Raw genomic sequence first — 23,086 nt, 5'->3', positions numbered from 1 at the left:
CAATCATTTGTCATTTGATCTAGAACTACATCTTTAAACACTCACCCACACCAACCTCTGCATGAATGGCTGAAATTCCAGACTTTTTAAATGTTAGCCTAGCCTGTTCCAAAACTATTTGGAATTCCAAATTTCTCCGATTGAGGACAGAGAACAGAACACATGTCATCAGCTGGAGAGCACAGTTTGCAGACGGGGGCTGGTGTTCCATGGACACACGCATGCGAGACATACAGACAATAGTTTCCGCTGTTCCAACAGGACAATTGCCCTCCTTTTTGCCCTGTGGTCTCTTACAGGCTCACATTAAATACACAAAGACAAAATGCCCATTACAACTTCAACGGGGTGGTGTTGGTGGTGGTGGCGTGCAGCACTCTCCACCAAAAAGCCAAACAAAACTATGGGCTTGTTGTTGTCATGGACAGGATCTGCCATTCTGTACTAGCAGGCTGAGCTCCGTTGTTGTCATGCAGAGCCAGGGAACAAGGGACAGTTGTCGGTCATACATGAAGAAGAAGGGGCTGACTAACTGCTGCAGGGCCTTGGGTTGGGAGCAGTGAGTGACCGACCAGAATCTTCCCTCTGTTCATTTTCAGTCTAATCAGCAGCAGAAAGCCTAGCTTGTCTATGCAAAGCACCGGTTAAACTTGGTTGAGTGCTGGTGTTGTTCAGTGAATACTACGTGAATGTGATCTGCAGCGTTGTATATCTGATATTTATGGCATCCAATACCAGTGTGCAACCAAGTATAAATCAGGCTTACCTGGAACATGTTTATTACCCCGTGTTATAACGGGTGTAATTAAGTAACATGAGGGCTGGTGATAACTGGACATGAGGCTGAAAACCAGTCCATAAGTAGAAATAATAATACAAATATTTATATTTTATTGAGTGGTGCAACCACTCCTATAGACAGCTATATGTGTCCGAGCACGAAAATATCTTTTGGTTGGTTTTCACAACCAAGTGTCACTGTTGCACAGTGTGTGTATATATATATATATATCTCATGTCTTAATCATTTTGGATGCGGGGCGGCTCGCCGGAACCGGGCCGGCCCCCATGGGCGTGTTCCTGGGGGTCTGGAACTTCTGGGTACCCCACACGGAGTTGCACCACTCACTTCACACGGGTGTGATTTTTTTGTGTGAGGCAGCAAAATACTAAAACATGCAAACAGTATTAGGCAGGTTTGTATTCAACATTTAATGGCCTCTGCAAGCCATTGTGTGGTTGGGACTTGTTAATTCACTATATTCGTGGTGGTCTATTAACCCATTGATGCCTGAGGCCGAATCTGGGAACGCCTTCTAGGGCCTGACCTAAGGTTTCTGAAAACCTTCAAATTCTGATGATTTTCTTTTTAAATAGTTATGTTGCTACATGTATAGCAATAGCTGATGAGACACAGAGAGCGCATCAAGGGTAGAACAACGTATACGTTGCACCAGGCGTCAATGGGTTAATAAAATAATTTAACGAATGCACATGTCTCTGTTAACTTAAGACTGACACTATCATATGACGAAAATAGCCGATCTACAAGCTCACCAACACGCCACAACACACGGCTGGCATACAACAACGGTCTAATTAAGCAAATAGCCAAATAGCTGTACAGTGCCAAGCAAGTAGGTCCAATTGTTGCTTGTTATTAGAGACTAGCCCTTACCCGTTCGTTGTGAAATACTTAATTTATAATTTGTTAAATTGGAAAAAGGGCTTCGTTAAGACCTCCATATTATTATGGTCAATGCCTGTGTGAAAAGTGGGAGTGATTGGTGCAGGCAGTGCGGAGCTACGGCAGTCACAGTGACAGAAATTCAGACAGACATTGTCAGAATTATAGTATGATGATGATTATAGTATGATAATAATATTAACTAGTGAAATGTTTCAGCCTCCTACAGATTACTGGTGCTTTGTAAGTCTCTCTCTCTCTCTCTCTCTCTCTCTCTCTCTCTCGGGAAGTTGTGGTTTAGGAGGAGGAACCACCCGAGATAAAAGATAATTCCAGTATTATAGTTTAGCATGAAACTAAAACAATCATTTTCTAGGAGGGGGGGGGGGGGCACACTTCCTGATTGCAGCAAGGTGCCTCCTGTGCAAGGTGAGTCAAAAGCCAGTTGTTTTGCCCCCAAGCCTAAAGAAATAACTGTATACTCCAGGGGTTCCCAAAGTGGGGTCCGGGACCCCCAGGGGTCCTTGAGGGAGTTCCAGGGGTTCCCCAGCTAAATGATAGTTAGGAACCAAATGGACCCTTATGGGTCTGTAACTCTTGAGTGTACAAATTTGGTTCCATTTGTACACTCTTAAGAGTTAAATTAACATTGATTTTACAGTATAAATTGGGGGTCCCAAAGATAGAAATGTAGACTAATGCATGTCAAACTGGGGGGTCCTTGAAATCAAACAGGTTGAGAATCACTGCTAGAGCCGTACAAATCTTCTCTTATGGGGGTCCCTGGCATACCTTTTCAAATGGGGGTCTGCGGTGCTAATTAGTCAATGTGGGGGTCAATTTGGGGGTCCTTGACATGAAAAGGTTTGGGATCCACTGGTATACACCACATCTTGCAAGGCTATTATGCCAAAATGAACACTTGAACAATTGTTCAGTACTTTTCCTTCTACTCCACTACATCTCAGAGGAGCATAATATTATAATTTTAGTCCACTACAATTATTTGAAAACCTTTGTTAGCAATCGACTTGCGAATTGCTAATTACAAAAACATACATTAACCACTTCAGCCCTATACTGTATTTCGGCCAATTGAAAATAGACAATCTCCAAGGCAAGCTCACGTTGCGTTGCGATCGGTTATTTTCAAAAGATTTTCCTACATTTCAAAACGTATGAAGAGGGACCTTCTGTATATAATATAATGACTACTTTTACTTTTGGTACTTTAAGTATTTTTTGATGCCAATACTATTGTACCGTCAATACGGGACTTCTGCATAGCCTATATATATATATATATATATATATACACACACACACACACACACACAGTATTGACACCTTTACTTAAGTAAATCATGAGAGTACTCCTTCCATCACTGTCTAACACACACACACACACACACACACACACACACACACCGCAACCCCCAACCAAAATACAGTACACATCATCCCACGCGAACGCGCATCCCAGCCAAAACTACAGTGATGATGGTGGGGGGGGGGGGGTCCGCAATTTGTCGTTGCACGGCGACGGTGTCGCGTGCACGAAAATAGCAAATCTACAAGCTCACGGCACCTTAGCTTAGAGTATATATTAACGTCACAGACCAGACGCGTTTCGTTTGTGAGCTTGTAGATCTGCCATTTTGGCCGACGAGAAACGCAACGTGCACTGTTTGATGATGACGACACACACACACACACTCCCTTTAAAACAAACACACACGCGCACGGTGCCCTTTAAATTACACGGAACGACACAAATCAGCCAAACATGAGGAATTACGAAACTACAAGAAAACTACAAGACTTTGTTTAAACCAATTGGCTCACAGCACAGACTGACCGCTCGTGAGGAGAGGAAACGGTTGACAAAAACAGTTTTTTTACTCAAGTAAAAGTATCAATACTGTCTGCAATGTAGAAATTCGCCGTTACAAGTAGAGTCCGGAAGAAAAAATATACTCGAGTAAAAGTACAGTAAGCTACCGCCCAAAAGTAAAACTAAAATACATTTACTATGATTGGAGTCGAGTAAAAACTAATAATATTTGCCTCTAAGGAACAGAAATGTTGAAATACTCCAGTAACCAGCGTATTCATTTTTTTAATACTTCCGTACGGTACTTGAGTAAAAGTATTTAAGTTACTTTACACCACCGGACAAAAAAAGTGTCTCGCGGAAGGAAAGAAGGAAGGGAGGAAGGAGAGGAGACACACACACACAGTCGCACGCACACACACACACACACACACCACAGTGCAGTTATAACAGAGGCTTATAACGCCTGCTACAAAAACAAAACGGCACGCCGCGGCCCTTCAAAAACACACACGGTTGTCGTGCGTGCGTCGCTACGCGTTCCTCACCTACACAGTGGATGAGTTTGTGCCTCCATGAGTCCAGTTCCTGCCGAAAGCCGCGCCTCTCGATCGTGCATTGCTGCCTTTTACACAGACTCGCCATTTTCTAACCCCGACGAGTCCTCCTCCTCCTCCTCTCTGGACGGACGGACGGGCGCGTTCACGACGGAGAGAGAAGAGAGAGGGGACGCGAACGCGCATCAGTGTTGCCAGATTGTGTGAAAGAAATAAGCACCCATGATGGGTCTCTAATCTCTATAGGGAAGTGGTTCCCAAACTTTGTCATGTCAAGGACCCCCGGGCCGGCCACAAATTGACACTCATTAGCCCGTGGACACCATGCCAGGTACCACCATAAGATAGGATTTGTACGTCTATAGCAGTGATTCTAAACCTAGCTGTTAAATTTCAAGGAACCCCAGTTTGATATGCAATAGGCTACTGACCCCCATTTAATGGCATTTCTATCTCTGAGACCGCAATTTGTATTGTAAAATCAATGTTAATTTAACTCTGAGAGTGTACAAATAGAACCAAGTGGACCATATAGGGTACATTTGGTTCCATTTGTACACTCAGGGTTACAGACCCATAAGGGCCCATTTGGTTTCAAACTATCATTTAGCTCTAAACGATGGAGAGTTGGTAACCATATAGGCTACCATAATTTGGTATGGGGCCTCGTTCATCAGGCTTGCCTCTTAACCCTTTATTACAGTTTGATTTATCCATATCTCTCTCATTTATTGCAATATTGTCTGGGCAAGTACATATCCATCTAATTTACACACATTATTAATTATTCAAAATAAATTTGTAAGAATAGCTACTCACTATTTGGCTCCTCATGCTCTCTGTTTAAATATCTAAATGTATTGTCTATCTATGACAGTAGCCTATAAGTCCTGTTCTTTCATCTATAAATATACTTACCTTCCAAATATGCTTCCTACACCTTTCAAAGAATATTTTAAGACAAACTCTCAAGTTCATGATTATAATACTAGACAATCTGACAATATTGCATCCTCCCTTCAGCCGTACCACTCTTAGCCAATTCTCCATTAAAGAGTCAGAGGTAAGAGAGGTTATTTCCTTTAATCCACCCGACACTGATCGACATATACGTCACCATTGAAGGTATTGGGTCCTTTAATCCACATCTTTATTACGTCATCATTGAGAGCTAGTTATACCAGTTATACCCTGACGTCATATGCTGGGACGATGCATACGCATCAAAAGTGGCGCAAAGTAACCACAGTATACCGCTAATCAACTTACAAATTACATATACACAGAGGCATTTAGTATTAATATCACTGTAGTCCAAGATTAAGTCAATTTAAAGCAATTGACAATTTAAAATAAAGAATTAAATAATTATACTGTATACGTGATACCTTTTTTTTCATCGGATATCGAATAATTCTAAATCGATAAAACTGTATTTATTTTATAGATAGAAACTTGTACCATACTACAATACTACTTTTTTACATGCATAAAGTAGGTAAATGCTAAATGGCCTACCTACCTACTTGCTTGTTGCACACTAGTAGGCCATAAATGGCCTACTAGTGTGCAACAAGCAAGTAGGCACTCGACAGAGTGCAGTTCTAGTTTACTCTGGAAACACATACTTTTTGTCAACTCCTCATCTTCTCTCTGTAGTTTTAAACATAGATTGAGGGCCAGCCTCTTGAAGAAACCCTCTCCACTTGATTCTAACGTAATGTAGCTTTATTGTGCATAGACACAGACAGATATGCATGTACACTTAGGCAGTGTATTTGTACTTACTATTTGCGAATAAAACTAAACTAAACTAAGAGAGTGCAAAATTACTCAATCTTATCCAACGACAACAAAATATTCTTTAGTTTTGTGTCTGAGAGGCTATATGGGCTCTATTTTCATCCATGCTAAACCCCCTTTTTTTTAACATTTTTGACTAGTTAAAATAGCCAATCTACATCGACACATTGTGAGCTTGTAGATTGGCTATTTTAACGATTCAAAAATGTAGTTTAGGGATAAGGAGTTCAGCATGGACAAAAATAGAACCCTAAATGTGAAATGGTGGACCGTGGCTCAGATGCCGAATAAATAATAGCCTTGATATGAAAAAGGTTGAAAACCACTGACTACGCTATTTGAAAATAGCAGATCTACAAGCTCACAGGAGCTTGTAGATCTGCTATTTAAAACAAAAACAAAACATTGGGGAAAAGTGACAAATGTGGAATATATATCCTTTGGACAAAATAATACTTTAATGTGAGGGTCCATGGCAGACATGGAAATGTGTGAGAGCTGGTTAAAGCAACATTAGGAAACAAGTCCAAATAAGCAACTACACCTTAGAAACCAAGTACAAAAAAACGCAACCCACAACTACCAATGTAATTATAACAAGCAACTTCACAGAAAAAGAAGCACAAAGTCGCTTATAATTAGCAGACATGGCAACACTGTACTACGACGGCATCGATTCGCATTACAGGTTGCAGATCCGGTCTAGAACAGATACAGAAACGGTCCTTGTGTTCGCACGTATGTGTATGAGCAAATTGCCGGATACAGTAGACGGGCTCTACGCGGGATATGACTATGAATTGAAATTTGAATTGACTACTACTGAGCATTGAATGTAAACCTCAGGCTTTCTACAGGTAGGCCTATAAATAAAAATAAAAGTTACACAGCTAGTTACCCAGGCTTTTATTTTTGTTCGCATTCCACATTTCTGATGAATTGAATATGAAATACAATTACTTTGATTGACTGATTGATTGATTGTTTGAAATATTTATTAACAGTTTGCAGAATTACAGTACATTTCAAGCACAACTCAATACAAAGACTGTTAACTGTGAGTGGACGACCCAATAAAGCAATGAAGCATTACACTTCTAGCCAAAGAACAGAACAGGAATTCACCATAAAGGAGGTAAAAAGGGAAAGAAAGAAGTCCGTAGGTGCCCTTTGAGAGCGGTTTTGAAGGAGTCAAGGGATTCGCATGTCTTAATGACTATAGGGCGTTCCACATTTTGGTGGCATAGGAGAGAAAATAATTTAGTCACTTGTTTGTGCCGAATCTGGGTTGCACATGGTTTGTTGCACTCCCTCTGGTGTTGTGGGTGTGGACTTTGTTGACATAAAGGAAGTATTTAGACAGGTACATGGGTATCTTTTGGTGTATCGAATCTTGTGGACCAGACCCATTGCAAGATGCTGTACTCTGTCGTCGACCCTAAGTCATTCCAGCCTGTCAAAGTGGGAAGGGGTGAGGTGGGTTCGGGGGGTGAGGCCAAGTAGGAGCCTGACCAGTTTTGGGATGTCTAGAGCCTATAGTTTTAAGGGCCTTTGAGGTGCTGTGGTACCCCAATGGAAACATAGGCTTTCTTGGGTTTAATTCCACATTTAGCAGACCTTGTATCAAACTGTACTTTACTTCCCTTTGATTATTTTTCCAGCAAACTGCTAATAAAGTATTCAGTCAATCAATCACAGATAGTGGTTAAGTGGTAGCCTACCACAGCTGGCTATAGTAAGGTGTCACGTGCCAAAAGAAGAGCATATAGGCTATTTACAAAATGACAGATTGTCAGCTTGTAGATCTGTTATTTGTTTTGTCAGTGGTGCAATGCAGTGGAACAGCACATTATACTAAAGTAGGCCTATTCTACTGCATTTGGTTCTCAAAGTGGGGTCCAGGGACCCCCAAAGGTCCAGCAAAAGAAAATTCTGGAATATCTTGAAAGAATCACACCCGTGTGAACTGAGTGGTGCAACTCCCCTCTCCCCCCTCCTCTCTCTCTCTCTGGCACAACAGCGCCCCTACTGGTACTAATAGTTGATAATGTTAACATGTGATCTTATTGTCTTAAATATACCTGCTCTTATTCTGAAGCGCCAAATGCTCAGCAGGAAATGCCTATTTCATGTGTGTATATTAACTGCTGAATAAATGGCTGGCTTCAGATGTTGTGTTGACAAGCTGAAGGAGTGGATGTCATTGCTGCCTACTCGTGTGTGTTATTCTCTTTATTTCCTATGATGTCCGACTAGCTCCCAGGCGATCTAGATTCCGTCTATCGCTGTAATGGCACTGGCAGCTCTGCCAACAGATAACCACTGCTACTGAACACTGAAGTACAATGGATGGATGGATGGATGGATGTACTTGAGTATTTCCATTTTTTATACTTTATTATCCACTAGGCCTACATTCCAGAGTCAACCACTGCAAGTTGGTTGGTCGGAACCACGGGTGTCCAGAACTGCCACAAAAGGCCTCTGGACAGGGCCCCTGCCCAGGCTTCATGTGGAGCTGGCCTGTTCTGACATCAAGAAAGACACTCCATATTTGGGCATGTCTGACACAGAACTCCATGCACGTGTGTACGTCTCCACTTAACTTGTCGCACTGACTTTTATAAGCCATAAAACAAATTATAAGCCTATTGAAATGCATATAGCAACAGCAATAACAGTGAAATACAGTGTAGAGTTAGAAACGCCCAAAATAAATCAGTCCCTGACATTTACAGCCTAATCATTATATTTGATTATGACTCAGTTAAATAAAATAAATAAATAGACACTGAGTGACTAACGCTAAGGACTATAACGTCATCTATCTACTATGCATTATCCGGGCCAGCGTACCATTTTTTGCTCCGTTGTAATTCGCTAACGGTTGCTCGGAAACCAACTACCTCCCAATGACAGCTCTAGAATCCTTCCGAGCTATGGGGTCTTTATTGGGGGAAAAAACACAGTAATAACACACAGCCGGACCGGTGCGGTGCGTGTTTGACGTCCGCAGCTCGTGCAGACAGACACCTATATAGGTGGATTCCATGTTCCAGAGACGGCGGGGGTTGTAGTGCGCAGGTAATTAGCCTTAAATTGGGCTTGTATTGCTTTGAATAAGCTGTCATATTAATTCAGTAGGTGTGCTTTTTTTATTTGGCAGTTTTTGGCACTCAATTTAGGCTTCTATTCTGGTTACAGTAACAGGAGGCGGCGTCCTGGCTGCAACATTGTAACGGCTGTCTGTCAGGTGATCCCCGGTTTATACACCGACACCGTAGTATGGTGTGGCGACACTCGCATGTCAAAAACATGAACAGATCTACAAGCTAACAACGCGTCGTCAGCTTGTAGGCTACAGTAGATGATCTGTCCCTTTTTGACAACCCCTCATATGATGAAACTCTGTTTTTCCCTGCCCGGGATTCGAAGCTCGTCACCTCGGTCTCCCGGTCTCCCGCATGATGAGCGACCACCGCACCAGGGGAGATATTGCGCTTATGAGCTTCTGGCGGTACTACTGCTTGTCATAGTCAAGTAACCCAATAGCTGTCCCAGACCTATACCAAACCCGCGACACGCCATGATCTACATTTCTCAATTGAAAGGATATATTATAGTGAGACCTCCACCATGCACTGCATTATACATTGTATTAAACTGCAATCCGGAACTTATTTTAATAAATGAAAGCTGGCGTAAATAAGAGATCTTCTTTGGTTAATAAGTGTTAAATTGCTCTGTACTCATAATAATCATTTAATACATGTTCACACTTGTTGTAAACAAGTGTAATGCTTAATTGGGTCGTCCACTCACAGTTAACAGTCTCTGTATTGAGTTTGTGCTCGAAATGTACTGTAATTCTACAAACTGTTAATAATTATTTCAATCAATCAATCAATCAATAGTATTTGTTCAGTAATGGGCACCGGCACCCCATGCTTCTCTGCAGCTCTTTTAGAAGAAAATACATGTTCAGGATAGGAAAGGGGATATTAATTTCATCCAGCCATACAATATTGGAACCGTGGAACGAAACCACTGTGAAATTAGGCTAAAGCTCATAAATGGGTTATCTTTCCAGATTGGGTGAAACCAGACAGTAACTCACCTGAATGGAGGCTATTTTCTGTTTACTGGAGGGATGGGGAGACCCCTGTCACTGAGCAATTACTCTAGTAGTCCAGTTTCAACCCTTTTCATATCAAGGCCCATTATTTATTCGGCATTTGAGCCACGGACCACCATTTGATGAGATTTAGCCTCTCAGACAACATATAATATTTTGTTATTGTTAATTGGATAAATATTTCTGTCCACAATTCCATGCTGTGTTGATGTGGTATACCATTAGGAGAGATGCAGGCAAATGTTCAAAATAATAATTCTTCTAAGTTAGAAGAATTATTATTTTGAACATTTTGAACTCTCAAGAGTTAGAAGTTCTAACTCTTGAGAGTGTAAAATGAGATCGAATGGACCCATACGGGTTCATTCAGTTTCATTTCACGCTCTCAAGAGTTAAATATCTATATAAGAGTGAGTCCATTTGGTTGAAAACCACTGCTCTAGTAAGTGCTCATTGCGTTCGCAACAAGAGGCATGCGCGCGTGACATCACATACCCGGAAGTTATGCGGCAACGAGTGGCAAAAAACGCTACAGTTTTCTGCACCACAAAGGGAGGGACTTTCGCCCACAAAGGGAGGGACTTTCGGCCTATAGTTTTAGACCGCGACGGAGGGGCGCCGTCTCAAGCAAACTTGAGCCACGAGAGACACCGGCATCGAGCACGCTAAAGCGAGCAAGTTGCCGTGTCAAGCGTTGCAAAGTTCGCTTGAGTTGAGCCGACTCAGCCCTGTCCGAGTTGCGACCCCCCCCCCCTATACAATGAACACAGTGGAGCACTCCTTTCCCCGAAAGTGGTATTGCAGCTTCGAGCGGCACTGGGCCATACGTGGGCTGGCTCACGCCGCGAGCCAATACACAACAACCACGGCGTTCGTTCATGACTCGCTCGCGCACGCACGCACGGTACTCGGCAAAGCGGGTGCCTAATACTGCCTATGGGCTATAGTTCCAAACATTGCTCCTATGGCTGGAGCCTGGAACTATCCCATTGAGATAGAATTAGCAATTCCACATTCCATTGTTACAATGGGAGTCAACGCTAGTGTCGGCCACTCTCTTACTATATTACTCTGGTTCAAGTATGGCCCAATTCCATCCCAAAACGCAGCCACATTAATTCCATTTTCTCCAGAAACTGGCTGTATCAAATATTAATGGACATCATTAACACGCACAGCCACCCCCCAGACAGAAAGGCCGGGATGATCGGTTTATTTTTCAAACACAGTTCTTATATGAAGCGACCTAAAATCGCCCTATGGGGATTTCAATGCAATTAAAAAAATGCATGAACCTGTGTACCATATTATCCTCTATCTGCAAAGTTTTTGTTTAATAAAAATCCACCATGTTATGAGCTACTTTCTGTGATAAAAATAAGAAGTACTGCCAGAAGGTCAGGAGTACACTACATGGTAGACTTCGGTTTGAGTCCTGGGTAGGACATAGTTCTGTATTGCAGATTTAACAATATAGCAAGGCAAGGACCATTCACAAGTTATTTTACTGTTTTAATCATGTCGTGAACTTGATGAATAATTCAAGTATAGGCAGCATGGGTAGAATTACATCTCGGTAGCAGTCCCTTACATAAGTGTTACGCTTAACATTGTCAAATAATAAAATATATGTATTAATCACTTTAACAAACATTATTAAAATAGGCTTGATTACTATTCTTCTTTTCTAATTTAAGAAACATTTTTGAACGTTGTTTTTGAAAAGTAATTGGGTAATAAATTTATTTTTTGGGAAAGTAAAACAAATGGTAGCACTTTGCCATCATCATCCATCATCTCTATGCAGTATATTATGCTAGTCTTGCTCAAATATGGATCTACGCTGTGAATATGAATAGGAACTCAAATATGGAGTTCCACATTGCCTGGCAAAGATATGATTTATAGTTATTGATGCAGCAGCTACAGAAAATAGAATTTGTTGTAAATACACCAACCTGTAATGTAATCTGATCTAATCTACTTTAGGAAAGATTTGTCTGTGTATTAAAAAAAAAAAATCTGCCTTAACATTTACAGTATACGTTACAAGTACCACTATAATGTTTTCTTGTGTATGTGTGCACTGTGCAGGAGGGGTGACAATGACTCTGACCAGAGGATCTTTCACCTACGCCAGTGGAGAGGAGTACCACGGCGAATGGAAGGAAGGCAAGACACACTGTGAAACCCTGGGTGTTCATTTAACTCTGCCTAAACCAGTTCCCTAACGGTGGGTCAGGACTCAGGACCCATTTTGGGACCATAGACCAATTTCTAAGGGTCATTTACTAATAGCCCCTTTTTTAGAATTTACAAAACTAAAACAAACAAAACACTTTAAACATTTTTTCAACAGAATTTCATAAAGTTCATAAAAATATATATTTATGTAAGAATTCAGTGGAAAATAGCAGATCTACAAGCTCACAAGGCGTCGCATTGCAACCATAAACTTGCAACGCATTGTTAATTGTTTTCACAAGCTTGGTTCCCGGGGAGACTTTCTCTTTTGGGTCTTGAGACAAAGAATGTTTGGTAACCACTGGTTTAAACAACATGCTATCTAAATAACATGCTATCTAAATAACATTCTTTTAATTTGTAGTCTGTATCTGCATAGTAAAAAGTACAACGTAAAAACTAGGCTAATATTAGTTAGTAATATTAGTCAAGCTAATATTAATCCAGTTTTCACCAGCCTATATATTATCATATTATCTTATCTATTATTTTATTGTCTTGTTATTCGTAACTATGTTGTGTGCCAATAATAGCTTATTTCCAAGCTCACAGCTGTTCAATCAATGACGAACAAAACATGTATATCCACATTCGCTGGTCAAAAACCTTAGTTGTAACTTGTAACTCTACTTTAACTTGGTTTTGGTAAAATGATAATATGACACATGAATACATTAATTTATTTCACATTTCCTGAAAAGTAACTGTTAACATAAAGGTTTTTGCCCAATAGCAGAGAATAATAGGGCCTACAGAGTGTGTTTATCCAAGATACAGCCTGGTTTTGTTGCACTTATGCCATCGTTTTGAAATTATAAATGAAATAAAGCTAAATGTAACAAAGTAAACAGAATCAGAGATACAGTACATGGGAAATGTAGTTATCGGTCAACTCCCAATTTGGTTTCAGGAATGCACAAAGTCTCAGGTGCACAATTAGGGAACCGTCCAATATCGACATTATTAAGAATTTAACAAGGACAAAGGATACTGAAAGAACATTTTGACACCAGCAAAGGTAACATCCCTCAATGTTCCCATATGGCTTTGGACCTCATTAAACGTTGTAGTCGACTCATTTCCTTTAGAAAACCTAGAGTATTACTTTTGGCGTGATCAAACTAGAGTAGTCGAACATGTTCCCTAGAAAATGTTATTTCCTTGTGGTCATGGACATAATTTGCAAGGAGTTTAATATCTTACTACTGAAGGCTATTTGCGACTACAAATTTCAATATAGCTTATAAATTAAGTCATGTTTGCGTAAGCCACGGGAGCCCTGTTTTGTACTTTGTGGTACTGTATGGTGACATGCAGAGAAAATAGCCGATCTACACGCTGACAACACATCACTTGGTGATACGTTGTGAGCTTGTTGATCAGAGTTTTTCTGCATTTCTTCTAATAATCCCCCCCCCCCCCCCCCCCTTTTGACTTTCTTTGGACATTTTCCCTAAATAGGGATGCCAGGGTTAATGTGGTTAGAGGCGAAGATTTTATGGAAACTCAAAGAGTTCACCTGAAATAAAAATGATCATAAAATGATAGTAAAATGTATAATTCAATTTCAATAGACAAACACATACCGGGCACACAGGTAATGGTGCCCGTGACGAACATGAAAGCTCAAGCTATTAAGACAAATCCTAATTAGCTAGCATTGGCAACACCCCATGACCACCGCAGCCAGATTGACCTGCTGTAGCTTTGTCAAACCTTTGGGATTAGACTTGAAACTATTAGAACTCGACAACTCGTACAGTGTGAAAGCTGTTCTGAAAGCAAATCATTCAATATTGTAAGAATTCAATAGCACGAGAAGTACAGTCAGTGACCATTATTTATCTGTCCTCATGTAAGCCAAAAGTCATACAACTGTGACGGTCATTGAAAATACTTGATACTCAAGATATTGAGTACAGTTTTGGTACAGTTGAACCAGATACAGTTTGGTATCAGTCCTTTTTGCTGTGTGAACCGACTGTACAGCAAATTCTGAATTAGGCTTCAGCCTGAGACATTAAGCTGAAGTACCAACTAAATATTGATCCCATTTTATTTTCTGCCCACTTTCAAAAGAGGCAACGTAAAGATATCACTTGAAAGTCATGTGAGAAAATAAAGTTAAACCATCTCGTCTAGTACTGCATCTAGTGCAGCAGTACATACAGTACATGCCTTGCATGTTTCCATAGCCAGCCTCCTAAATAGAAATCCCTGCTAAAAAACCTGCTGGCTTAGGCTGCTGTAATTCCCACTGCACTCAAGGCAGATGGGACTCCTAATTCAGTGGTAAACCTTTAGCTGACATAGGGGGAACGGTACTTAAATCCCAGACCCATGTGACATATGTATGTGCTGGCTTTACACACAGTATGAAGAGAATATAAAACCACAGGTCAAAGTGCACGTTGAAATGGCATATATATCCTCGGACACATTCAAATTAAATACCGTAATTTGCAGGGAAATCAGTTTAAAAAATAAAACAAATGTGTTTGGTTGAGTATGTTAATATAATATACTAATGTACAATATACACAGTTTTTTACTAATGACTACGGTGATTGGAAGTGATCTGCCTACTCCTATGTTGTGGTACCCGGGCAGTACCCTCAATGCCCTCATAACCGATCAACTACAGATCTACCACTCAAATATAGAACAAACATGGGAAATTCCCATTCTATACTCTGCCACCGAAATGTGTAATGCCTTGAGGCGGACGCCATCCATTTCCTTCAAAACTGGCCTGAAAAAACACCTGTCGGCAGACCAAAAAGGGAGATAAATGCAATTTCCCATAGAAAGGTGTCATTCACTGCTGACGTATTTCCTTTTACTCCTCTGTACATAATAGTGGTTTGTATTTGATGACATGTATTATTGTGTTATTTGTATGCTATGACGATGAATTGAATATACTGTATAAGACCTCAATGTAAACAAGTCCCCAGGATTTATTTGTAATGTCTGACTGTATCACGTGCTGTACTTTTTTTTGAGTAGTAGTATTCAATCAACAAAATAAATAAATGCTGGCAAGAGGTACTGCGTAAAAGGTCAAAGCGTAATATATCCACTGTCCAAGCGGTCTTTGTTTAGCTGTATACATTTTGGCACTTGCATGCATGGGAGACCAGAGTTCAAATCCCGTGTAGGGCATAAATCATACATGTCAATAATTGCGAACGCAGTGAGCACTTACTATGAGACCTAGCAGATCATGTCTGTCTGTGTGTGTGTCTGTCTGTCTGTGTGTGTGTCTGTCCCGCTATACGTCCAAATATGGAGTGTGTTGCATCAGCAATCACTCAGCTCCATATATGGGCACAAAAGGGGCCAGGTCCACATATACAGTAACAGCGGGACAGACACACAGACAGACAGACATGATCTGCAGGGTCTCAGCTGCGTTCGCTTCCCGCGTTTGCACGTCTTACTGGTATCCCTGTGCTTCAGGAGACATACCTGACCCGGAGATATTCAAGGCCATTTCCCTTGGAGTACAGGTAATGATGTCCATGTCTTTGTTGTGTGTGTGTGTGTGTGTGTGTGTGTGTGTGTGTGTGTGTGTGTGTGTGTGTGTGTGTGTGTGTGTGTGTGTGTGTGTGTGCGCGTGTGTGTGTGTGTCTCTTCTACCTCAGGTCGGAGGCATGGGGTTGGGCAGCTCAAATTCCAGGATGGAACCCGCTACACAGGCCAGTTCGAGAACGGGCTCTTCCACGGTGCCGGTGTACTGCAATTCACAGATGGATCTAGGTGTGTTCGGGAGGACGAGGGTTGAAGTTAAAAAGGATAGAGCCCCGTGGGACTCCGGTCAGCTATTGTTGCTGTCGGGCAAGAGACCTCTTATCTCCATATTCAAACGTTTTTCTTTCGTAAATGAATCCCTACTTGTAACTTGATCATACTACAGTGTCGCACAAAAGTGTCAAAAATAGCCGATGTACAAGCTCGAAACGTTGTGTGAAGCGATGCGTTTGGAACTTGTCAATCTGCTATCTGTGCCATTTCTGAATTTTAATCCTTAAAATAAACAGTTTTGGACATATGAGGGTTTCCACCCGTGCTATAAGGTTTAAGTGGTTAAATCAGTTGACCAACTTTCACAGGCACTGCACCTGTTATGAGCCTACTGTTATATATAAATTATGCAAAGCACACCCAATCGTTTGCATTGGCTACGCTGTCCTCCTTTGGGCTGGGTGGAAGTGACGCGCGCCAGTCCGTTCCATTGCCATTGTTTAGCTAACTAGCTATAGCCCGCTACCGGTAATGTACTGTAGCTTGCCTGAAAGTGCATACAATCATCAAGTACTATGTGCAGGTTTGGATTCTGGAACAGGGTTGCCACATGCTCACGAGGCCTTGAGGCTCAAGCAAGTGACCGCGCCAAGCAGCCGATACAGTCACGGCGCTCGCCTTACTGTCAAGTGATCACAGTGGTGGGGGTGTGATTTGCAAAATTTGTTACAGGGAATGACATGCACTCTGTATGTACTGCACACCTCAGGTACGAGGGAGAATTTGCACAGGGGAAGTTCCAGGGTGTGGGAGTCTTCAATCGATATGATGGCATGGCCTTTGAAGGAGAGTACAAAAGTGGCCGTGTGGAGGGATACGGTGAGTCTGCCTCCATTAATGGCGTAATGGAGGAGTTAGTTTAACTTTAGACGAAGATATAGCCATTCAAAAAGCTTGTAGATTGGCTATTTTTGCACTCAACCAAGTTTATACCTCATCAATTTTTGTTGCAGTGCTACTGCGGCTCCAGCTGATCTCTCTGTGTGCCCTTTGTCCTGTGTCCAGGATTGTTGACGTTCCCAGACGGTGGACACGGTATGCCGCGGAACGAGGGTCTGTTCGAGAATCACAAGCTTCAGAAGAGGGAGAAGTGTCCGGGGGTGGTGCAAAAGGCTCAGGCCGCAGCCTCCAATGCCCGCAGTCTGGCATTATGACCCGCGTGCAACGGGTCAGGGTTCCAGCATGGTCAGGGTTCCAGGGTTCCAACATGGTCAGGGTTCCAGCATGACTTCAGGGACTATACTGCAGAACACCACCCACCGTCTTTCTCTCTTCTAATCACTTTTTCTCTTGCCTTTCACAATTTGGCTTTGAATGCAGAAGACGCGTAAGCGAATAGCCTATGTCGTGTTCATGTTTATTGACGATCGCGGACCATGACCTCATAAGGTGTCTTACGCTGCTTTTCCATTGCAAGGTCCTACCACCTCGACTGACTATAGCTTTGTCATATCAACTCTCTGTGTAGGCTAACAATGCTAAAAAGTTAAAACTAACGTTAATGCCGTCAGGAAACTATTTAACATGTACAATATCTGTACAAAAAACTGGTTTCTGATACCATTTTAGGTGAGAAATAATAGGCCATACGGATTTGATAAATGGAGTTATTGTGCAATGTCAGTAGTTAGAGGCCAGCCTGAGGCTGTGTGGAACTCCATATTTGGGCAAATATTTGATGAGGCGAACTCCATAGTAAGGACAAAATGTATTCAATCATTTATTTGGACTAGAGAGGTTGCGTGGGGCCTGTACGGCGTTGCCCGTTGGGCCTCTACGGCGGTGCACAACGGGCACTGGCCTACTTGGAATGATGCAAGTTGGAAATGCACCCAGATATGATGATGTCTGTGTCCCTTTTATGCCTGACGTCAGAATGATGTCAGATGTGTCCCTTTATTCCTATGGAGTTCTGTGTCAGCGATGCCCAAATATGGAGTGTTGGGATGTCAGAACAGGCCAGCTTATGGAGTTCTGTCTCAGGCATGCCCAAATATGGAGTGTTGTGAGGTCAGAACAGGCCAGCTCCATATATGGACCCTGGGCCAGAGCCCGGGCAGAGGCCTTTTTGGGGGTGGTTCTGGACAACCGTGGGTCCGACAGACTCGACACGGGTACTGCACCCCCTGTGGGGGTGTGGAACGCGTGTGTCGAATTTGAAGTCGGTGTGGCGAACGGTTCTCGAGTTACGTGAATTACAGACGTACACACGTACACACAGCGACTTGGTGCATTTATATTTAGATAACTAACTAAGAAAAACACTCTTCTATACAGCTTGCCCCTTCAGACATACACTCTAAAAAACCAACAAAGGTAATTTTGCCTACTATTATAAAAAAGGTGAGTCGAGTGGAAAAGTGCCATTGTTTGTGCTGTTTGAGGGTAGCCAGCTTTTCCCCACCTTGCAGTGGAAGAGTCCCATCACATGATGTGTGTAATTTAAGTGTTCCCTCCAGTGTGGCTTGAACAGTTGAGTTGTTTCCCGTTTTAGATGGAATAATTACTTGCAAAACGGTCACTTTACAGACAGAAGTAGTTTTTGTTTTTGTGCTTTTGGAAGATCAGTGTTCAAGTTTGCCTTAAACAAGCCATTTATTTTCCTTTCCCCCCAAATTTGAATGCGTTTATTGAGTTTATTGTTTGTGGAGTGTGTGTGTGTGTGTGTGTGTGTGTGTGTGTGTGTGTGTGTGGGGGGGCATGCAAAGAGAGGCATTGGACTGTCATAGTAAGGTGATTTGTAAGGCGTTTCATTGTTGCCGGGCAGATACTTTGTGTCTCCATAACATGTCACATTTGAGCTTAAAAAAAAGGTTAAATATTTAACAAATGAAAATGATTAACAATAGCTTGTGACTAAATAATAACTACCATGGATCCATTGGAACACTTTCTTCCCCCCTTTTCCTCCATCTCCTGAAATGCAATGGTTCGGGTCACCCAAGCCAAGCCAAGAGGATTGCCTGAAAATGAAAGAGAACACAACAATGAAATGTGGAACTGTTTTTAAACAGGCAGCTGTTTTTAAAGTAGGGATAAATCAAGTTGATATGTTAGCACTGTTTAATGCCCTCTAACCTGTGTGAAGTGCTATTTTCTTTGCTGATCACACAAATGCGTCACAATGCGATCCGTTGTGAGCTTGTAGGTCTGGTATTTGTCGTATTAAAAGTGTATAGCGCATAAGTTATGTCTCTCCCCCCCCCCATTTTCTTTTTTTACAAATCGACCTTGCTCCATATATGTATATTTGCAGCGATGTGCGTGCAAAGACTATACAATACTGTATGTGTATATGGCAGTGGTTTTCAACGTTTCTCATGTCAAGGAAGGTCCATTTATTTCTTCAGCATTTGAGCCACGAACCACCATTTGACGAGAGCCTCTCAGATCCAAAACTTCAAACATTTTGTTGTCGTTGGTATAAGATTCTATGCTGTATTGATGTGGTACCATAGGAGGGATAACAACGAAATTCAACGAGAAATTCAGCATGTTATAACCCCTTGAGTATAGAATGCGCCTTTGAGCACAGCATGAATTCCCTCGAGTGTGACTGACTGAACTAACTGCCAGCTACGTGTCATTTTAACTCTTGAGAGTGTAAAATGAAACCAATTGGACCCATTTGGTTGGTCATTTTACAGTCTCGAGAGTGAAATATCTCTAAGGGTCCATTTGGTTACCAACTCTCCATCATTTAGCTGGGGACCACCTGCTGGAACCCCCTCATGGACCACTGGTTGAAAACCACTGCTGTATGGCATTAAACAAAATGAAATGGGGATTAGATTTTTCCATCATAATCTATTCCAGGGTTGCCACCGCCTCTGTTTGATCTACCAGGTGATCAGTAATGAGGTGATCGTCTGAGTTGATCAAATAAACTCTCCTTATTAACCATTATTGTTTGATGTGCATGAAACGTTTCTCTGCTGGATAGTCAGAATCTGGTTCTTTGTTTGGTTCTATTACTACATTGTGGAGGTGGTTCTCTCTGTCTGGCACTGGGTGATCTTGCTATACCCAAACTTGGGCAGGTGCTGAGCGACGAGTAGTATACAAGAATAAAAAAATAAACACTCGCACACGGAGGAGGGCTCCGATGCTGTAATAGATGCCTTTATTGCACCAAAACTGACGTTTTGAGCACAACGCTCTTCGACTGACCACGATTCTGACATGATACTTGGTAACCATGATACTGATATATGATACTGTCCATGATACAGACATGATACCTCATGGTTAATGTTAAATATACATGCTTGCAGATACTGTACAACATGATGCAGCCAGGCTTTATTGATGTTCAAAAACACAGACAAACAAGCTGTTTTGCAGGTGCAGGGAGGAAAACTGTCGTTTTTGGGACGAACAGGTTTATCTGGTTTGGAAACTGCAAGCTGTCGGTTACCCATCCCCCCTTCGCCCTTAACCCCTGCTATCAGCTCCACCTCGGAGCTGCAGCATGCTGATAGCTTCCTGCCTTACAGTCCAAATGGACTCGGAAGCAAACAAGATGAAGTCATTAACATTTTAAAGAGAGCCAAATGTTACAGGGTTGAACCTTTCCCGTAAGTTATAACCATTTGTCAACATTCAACCTGACATCCCAATTTTGGGCATTGTTGGGTTAGGCAAAATGTTTAAAATGGTCATGACAACACGTGAACTTGTCGATTGGCTATGCTTACAATAAAAATTAAATAGGGCTTAAGCCTTATTTTATACTTTGTTGTCGTGTTACGGTGCCACATACACACATACGTACACACACACACAGCAAAAAATAGCCGATCTACAAGCCGACCTGCAAGGCGTTGCATCTGCTGTTTTAGAAGTTATTTTTCACATTACTGGAAATGTTCACCCATGACATGGCCAAATGACATGGCATTATAGGCGGCCACCATATTAACGAGGGTCTCTTAGACACAAAACAGCAAACACTAAAATACATGTTCAGGTCAGTCCAGCTCTGCCCTCAGCACTAACCCAGCTGGGAATGGAACAGTGTTGTTTTTGGCAGCAAATTTTGATTTTAGTTTTAGTCATTGTCTCTTCAATAGTTTTCATTTAGTTTCAGTCACATTTTAGTCACCTGGAATGTTTGTTAGTCTAGCTTTAGTCCACTAAATATCGTAAGATTTTAGGCGACTAAATCTACAGTTGATTTAGTCGACTAAAATGTATTTTGGCGGGCCTTGATGCCGTCGTAATGACTGTCTTTACACAGACAAGTCAACACAGACAGTCAACGCGTTGTGAGCTTGTAGATCTGCTATTTTCAGCATGCAACCAAGTGTAAAATGACTGGATCTCTTGTCCACTAGCCCCTTCCTAACATTTTAGCCTAGTTTTTATTTGTTGACAAAATTGTCAGTATATTTAGTCTTAGTCATCATAGCTTAGTTTTCATTTAGTTTTCGTCAGTGAAAAAAAGTATTTACAGCTTTCAATATAGTTCGATCGTTTGTTTTTAATGAGTAAAACCAGCCGCCATGACAATGCTATACGAGAACAGCCTCCACAGCGTGTTGTAGTCCAAACAAGCCCCCCGTTAACTTATTTCCTTGGCCCTACCACCACAGGCCCCGTCAATTTGATTTCCGGTTTCGTCATCATAAGGCGACGGCCTCGTCACCAGGTCTGCGACAAATCCGCTATTTATTTTTAATTCTTTTAAAACAGCAAATTAAACGCATTAAAAAAATAGCGGGTTTAGCGTATTAAGCAGAGCTGATCGTTGGATTAAACAATTCAAAGCCAGGCAAAGTGTTAAGTATACATATTGAATGTTCATTCACACTCAATCAGATATTAAATATAATCTAAAAACAGCCACCATCTGTAAGAGTGCTTTTCGGATCACGGAGCTCTCAAAAGTAGGTGAAATATTTGAGGAATGCATTTGTCGTGGGTCCTCTAGCTCCCTCTGAAATTTGACATATTTTTCCTCCCTTTTTAAGCTATAAGCAGATCATCTTGAGTCATTTATTTGTACCCATGGGTGGCATTCTTTGGTGTCAAAGTTCACACTAATCTCCGAGCTTAAGCAGCCATGTCCAGAAAGGCAGATTTTGTCAGAAAGAGCGAGCATTGCGTCATGCGGTATACAAGGGGTCGACAGGTTCATATCTGAGTATGTATTATAAGATGCGATTTAAGCAGTACATTGGAATTAAATCATATAGTGCTTTGAGGTAAGTAAGCCTTGTCGAGCTATATCCATAGGGCAGGAACCAATCTCCTGTTTCTGTAGCGAGTGCTGAGTGCCAAGCTGGGAGGCACTAGGTCCCAGTCTTTGGTATGACCCGGCCGGGGATCGAACCCCAACCTCCCAGTTTCAGACACTCTGCCCTGGTTGTGAGGTAAGCAACTAATGCAGGGGTTCTCAACCTGTGATCCAGGGCCCACTGGTGGGCTGCGAGGACAATAAACGTATGTAAAACTAAAGCGTGAAACAATACCCAAAAAAGCGTTTACCAATGTACAGAAAAACATGGCCCCCCAAGGAGCTATACTTGCTCTCCTCCATTTTTCCCACTACATCAAATAAATGTCTTCATCAAATTCAAACTCACGTGACACGTGTTGCAATCATTATAGATTGGCTATTGTTTTTGCCTAATTTCGCTGAATGTTCCGCTGTGACATGGCCAGTATAGGGACATGTGCTAGAATGGAAAACAAGTTAATTATCAAATGAACCCATGAGGCGTTCAAAACACTACTGCATTCAATACTGGTCGAATGGTTCGTAATAGAGGTAAGGACAATGTGTATTAGGGTTGCTCTGCTTTATGTCTTGCAGATGATTAAACTGGACATTTTGACCCAGGAACATTTTTGCCGTTCCCGCATGGTAAAATCTTAATTGAACCACATCATAGATAGTTAAATTAAGACTAGCTAGACTGGACAAAAGCTATAGGATTTTTTGCAATGCACCATTAACAATATACACACAGTACAAACCTGAGTGTTCTGGGCGGGAACCCGCTTTGGTGTTTTAA

At 41.8% G+C, this 23,086-nt stretch overlaps 2 protein-coding genes across 5 annotated transcripts in view; one reads left to right on the top strand and one right to left on the bottom strand.

The window, feature by feature from the left end:
• The window catches only part of LOC308328692 (uncharacterized protein), a 37,875-nt gene extending 33,678 nt beyond the window's left edge, over positions 1–4,197 (bottom strand). Inside the window, exon 1 of one of the 3 annotated variants that reach the window (XM_080782740.1) lies at positions 4,070–4,197. In XM_080782740.1, coding sequence (XP_080638866.1) covers positions 4,070–4,166 — 97 coding nt within the window. In that variant the 5' untranslated portion in view covers positions 4,167–4,197. The remainder of the gene's footprint in view (positions 1–4,069) is intronic. The other 2 variants (XM_080782741.1, XM_080782742.1) reach the window with 2 other exon arrangements.
• A 4,648-nt stretch (positions 4,198–8,845) lies between these two features.
• Positions 8,846–18,269, top strand: morn4 (MORN repeat containing 4). Of its 2 annotated transcripts, XM_080781749.1 has the most exons (6): positions 8,846–8,965; positions 12,111–12,188; positions 15,908–16,022; positions 16,777–16,886; positions 17,073–17,226; positions 17,258–18,269. In XM_080781749.1, exons 2-5 carry the CDS (start codon positions 12,122–12,124, stop codon positions 17,219–17,221), a joined length of 441 nt encoding a protein of 146 aa, XP_080637875.1. In that variant the 5' UTR covers positions 8,846–8,965; positions 12,111–12,121; the 3' UTR covers positions 17,222–17,226; positions 17,258–18,269. The 2 variants fall into 2 exon arrangements, with proteins under 2 accessions (XP_080637875.1, XP_080637874.1); XM_080781748.1 differs by having other exon boundaries at positions 17,073–18,269.
• The last annotated feature ends 4,817 nt before the right edge of the window (positions 18,270–23,086 follow it).

This window comes from Protomyctophum bolini (assembly GCF_963924005.1).
Source record: "Protomyctophum bolini genome assembly, chromosome: 14".
Classification (NCBI taxonomy): domain Eukaryota; kingdom Metazoa; phylum Chordata; class Actinopteri; order Myctophiformes; family Myctophidae; genus Protomyctophum; species Protomyctophum bolini.
The sequence above is the reverse complement of the archived record's forward strand: the minus strand, read 5'-3'. Positions and strand labels throughout refer to the sequence as shown.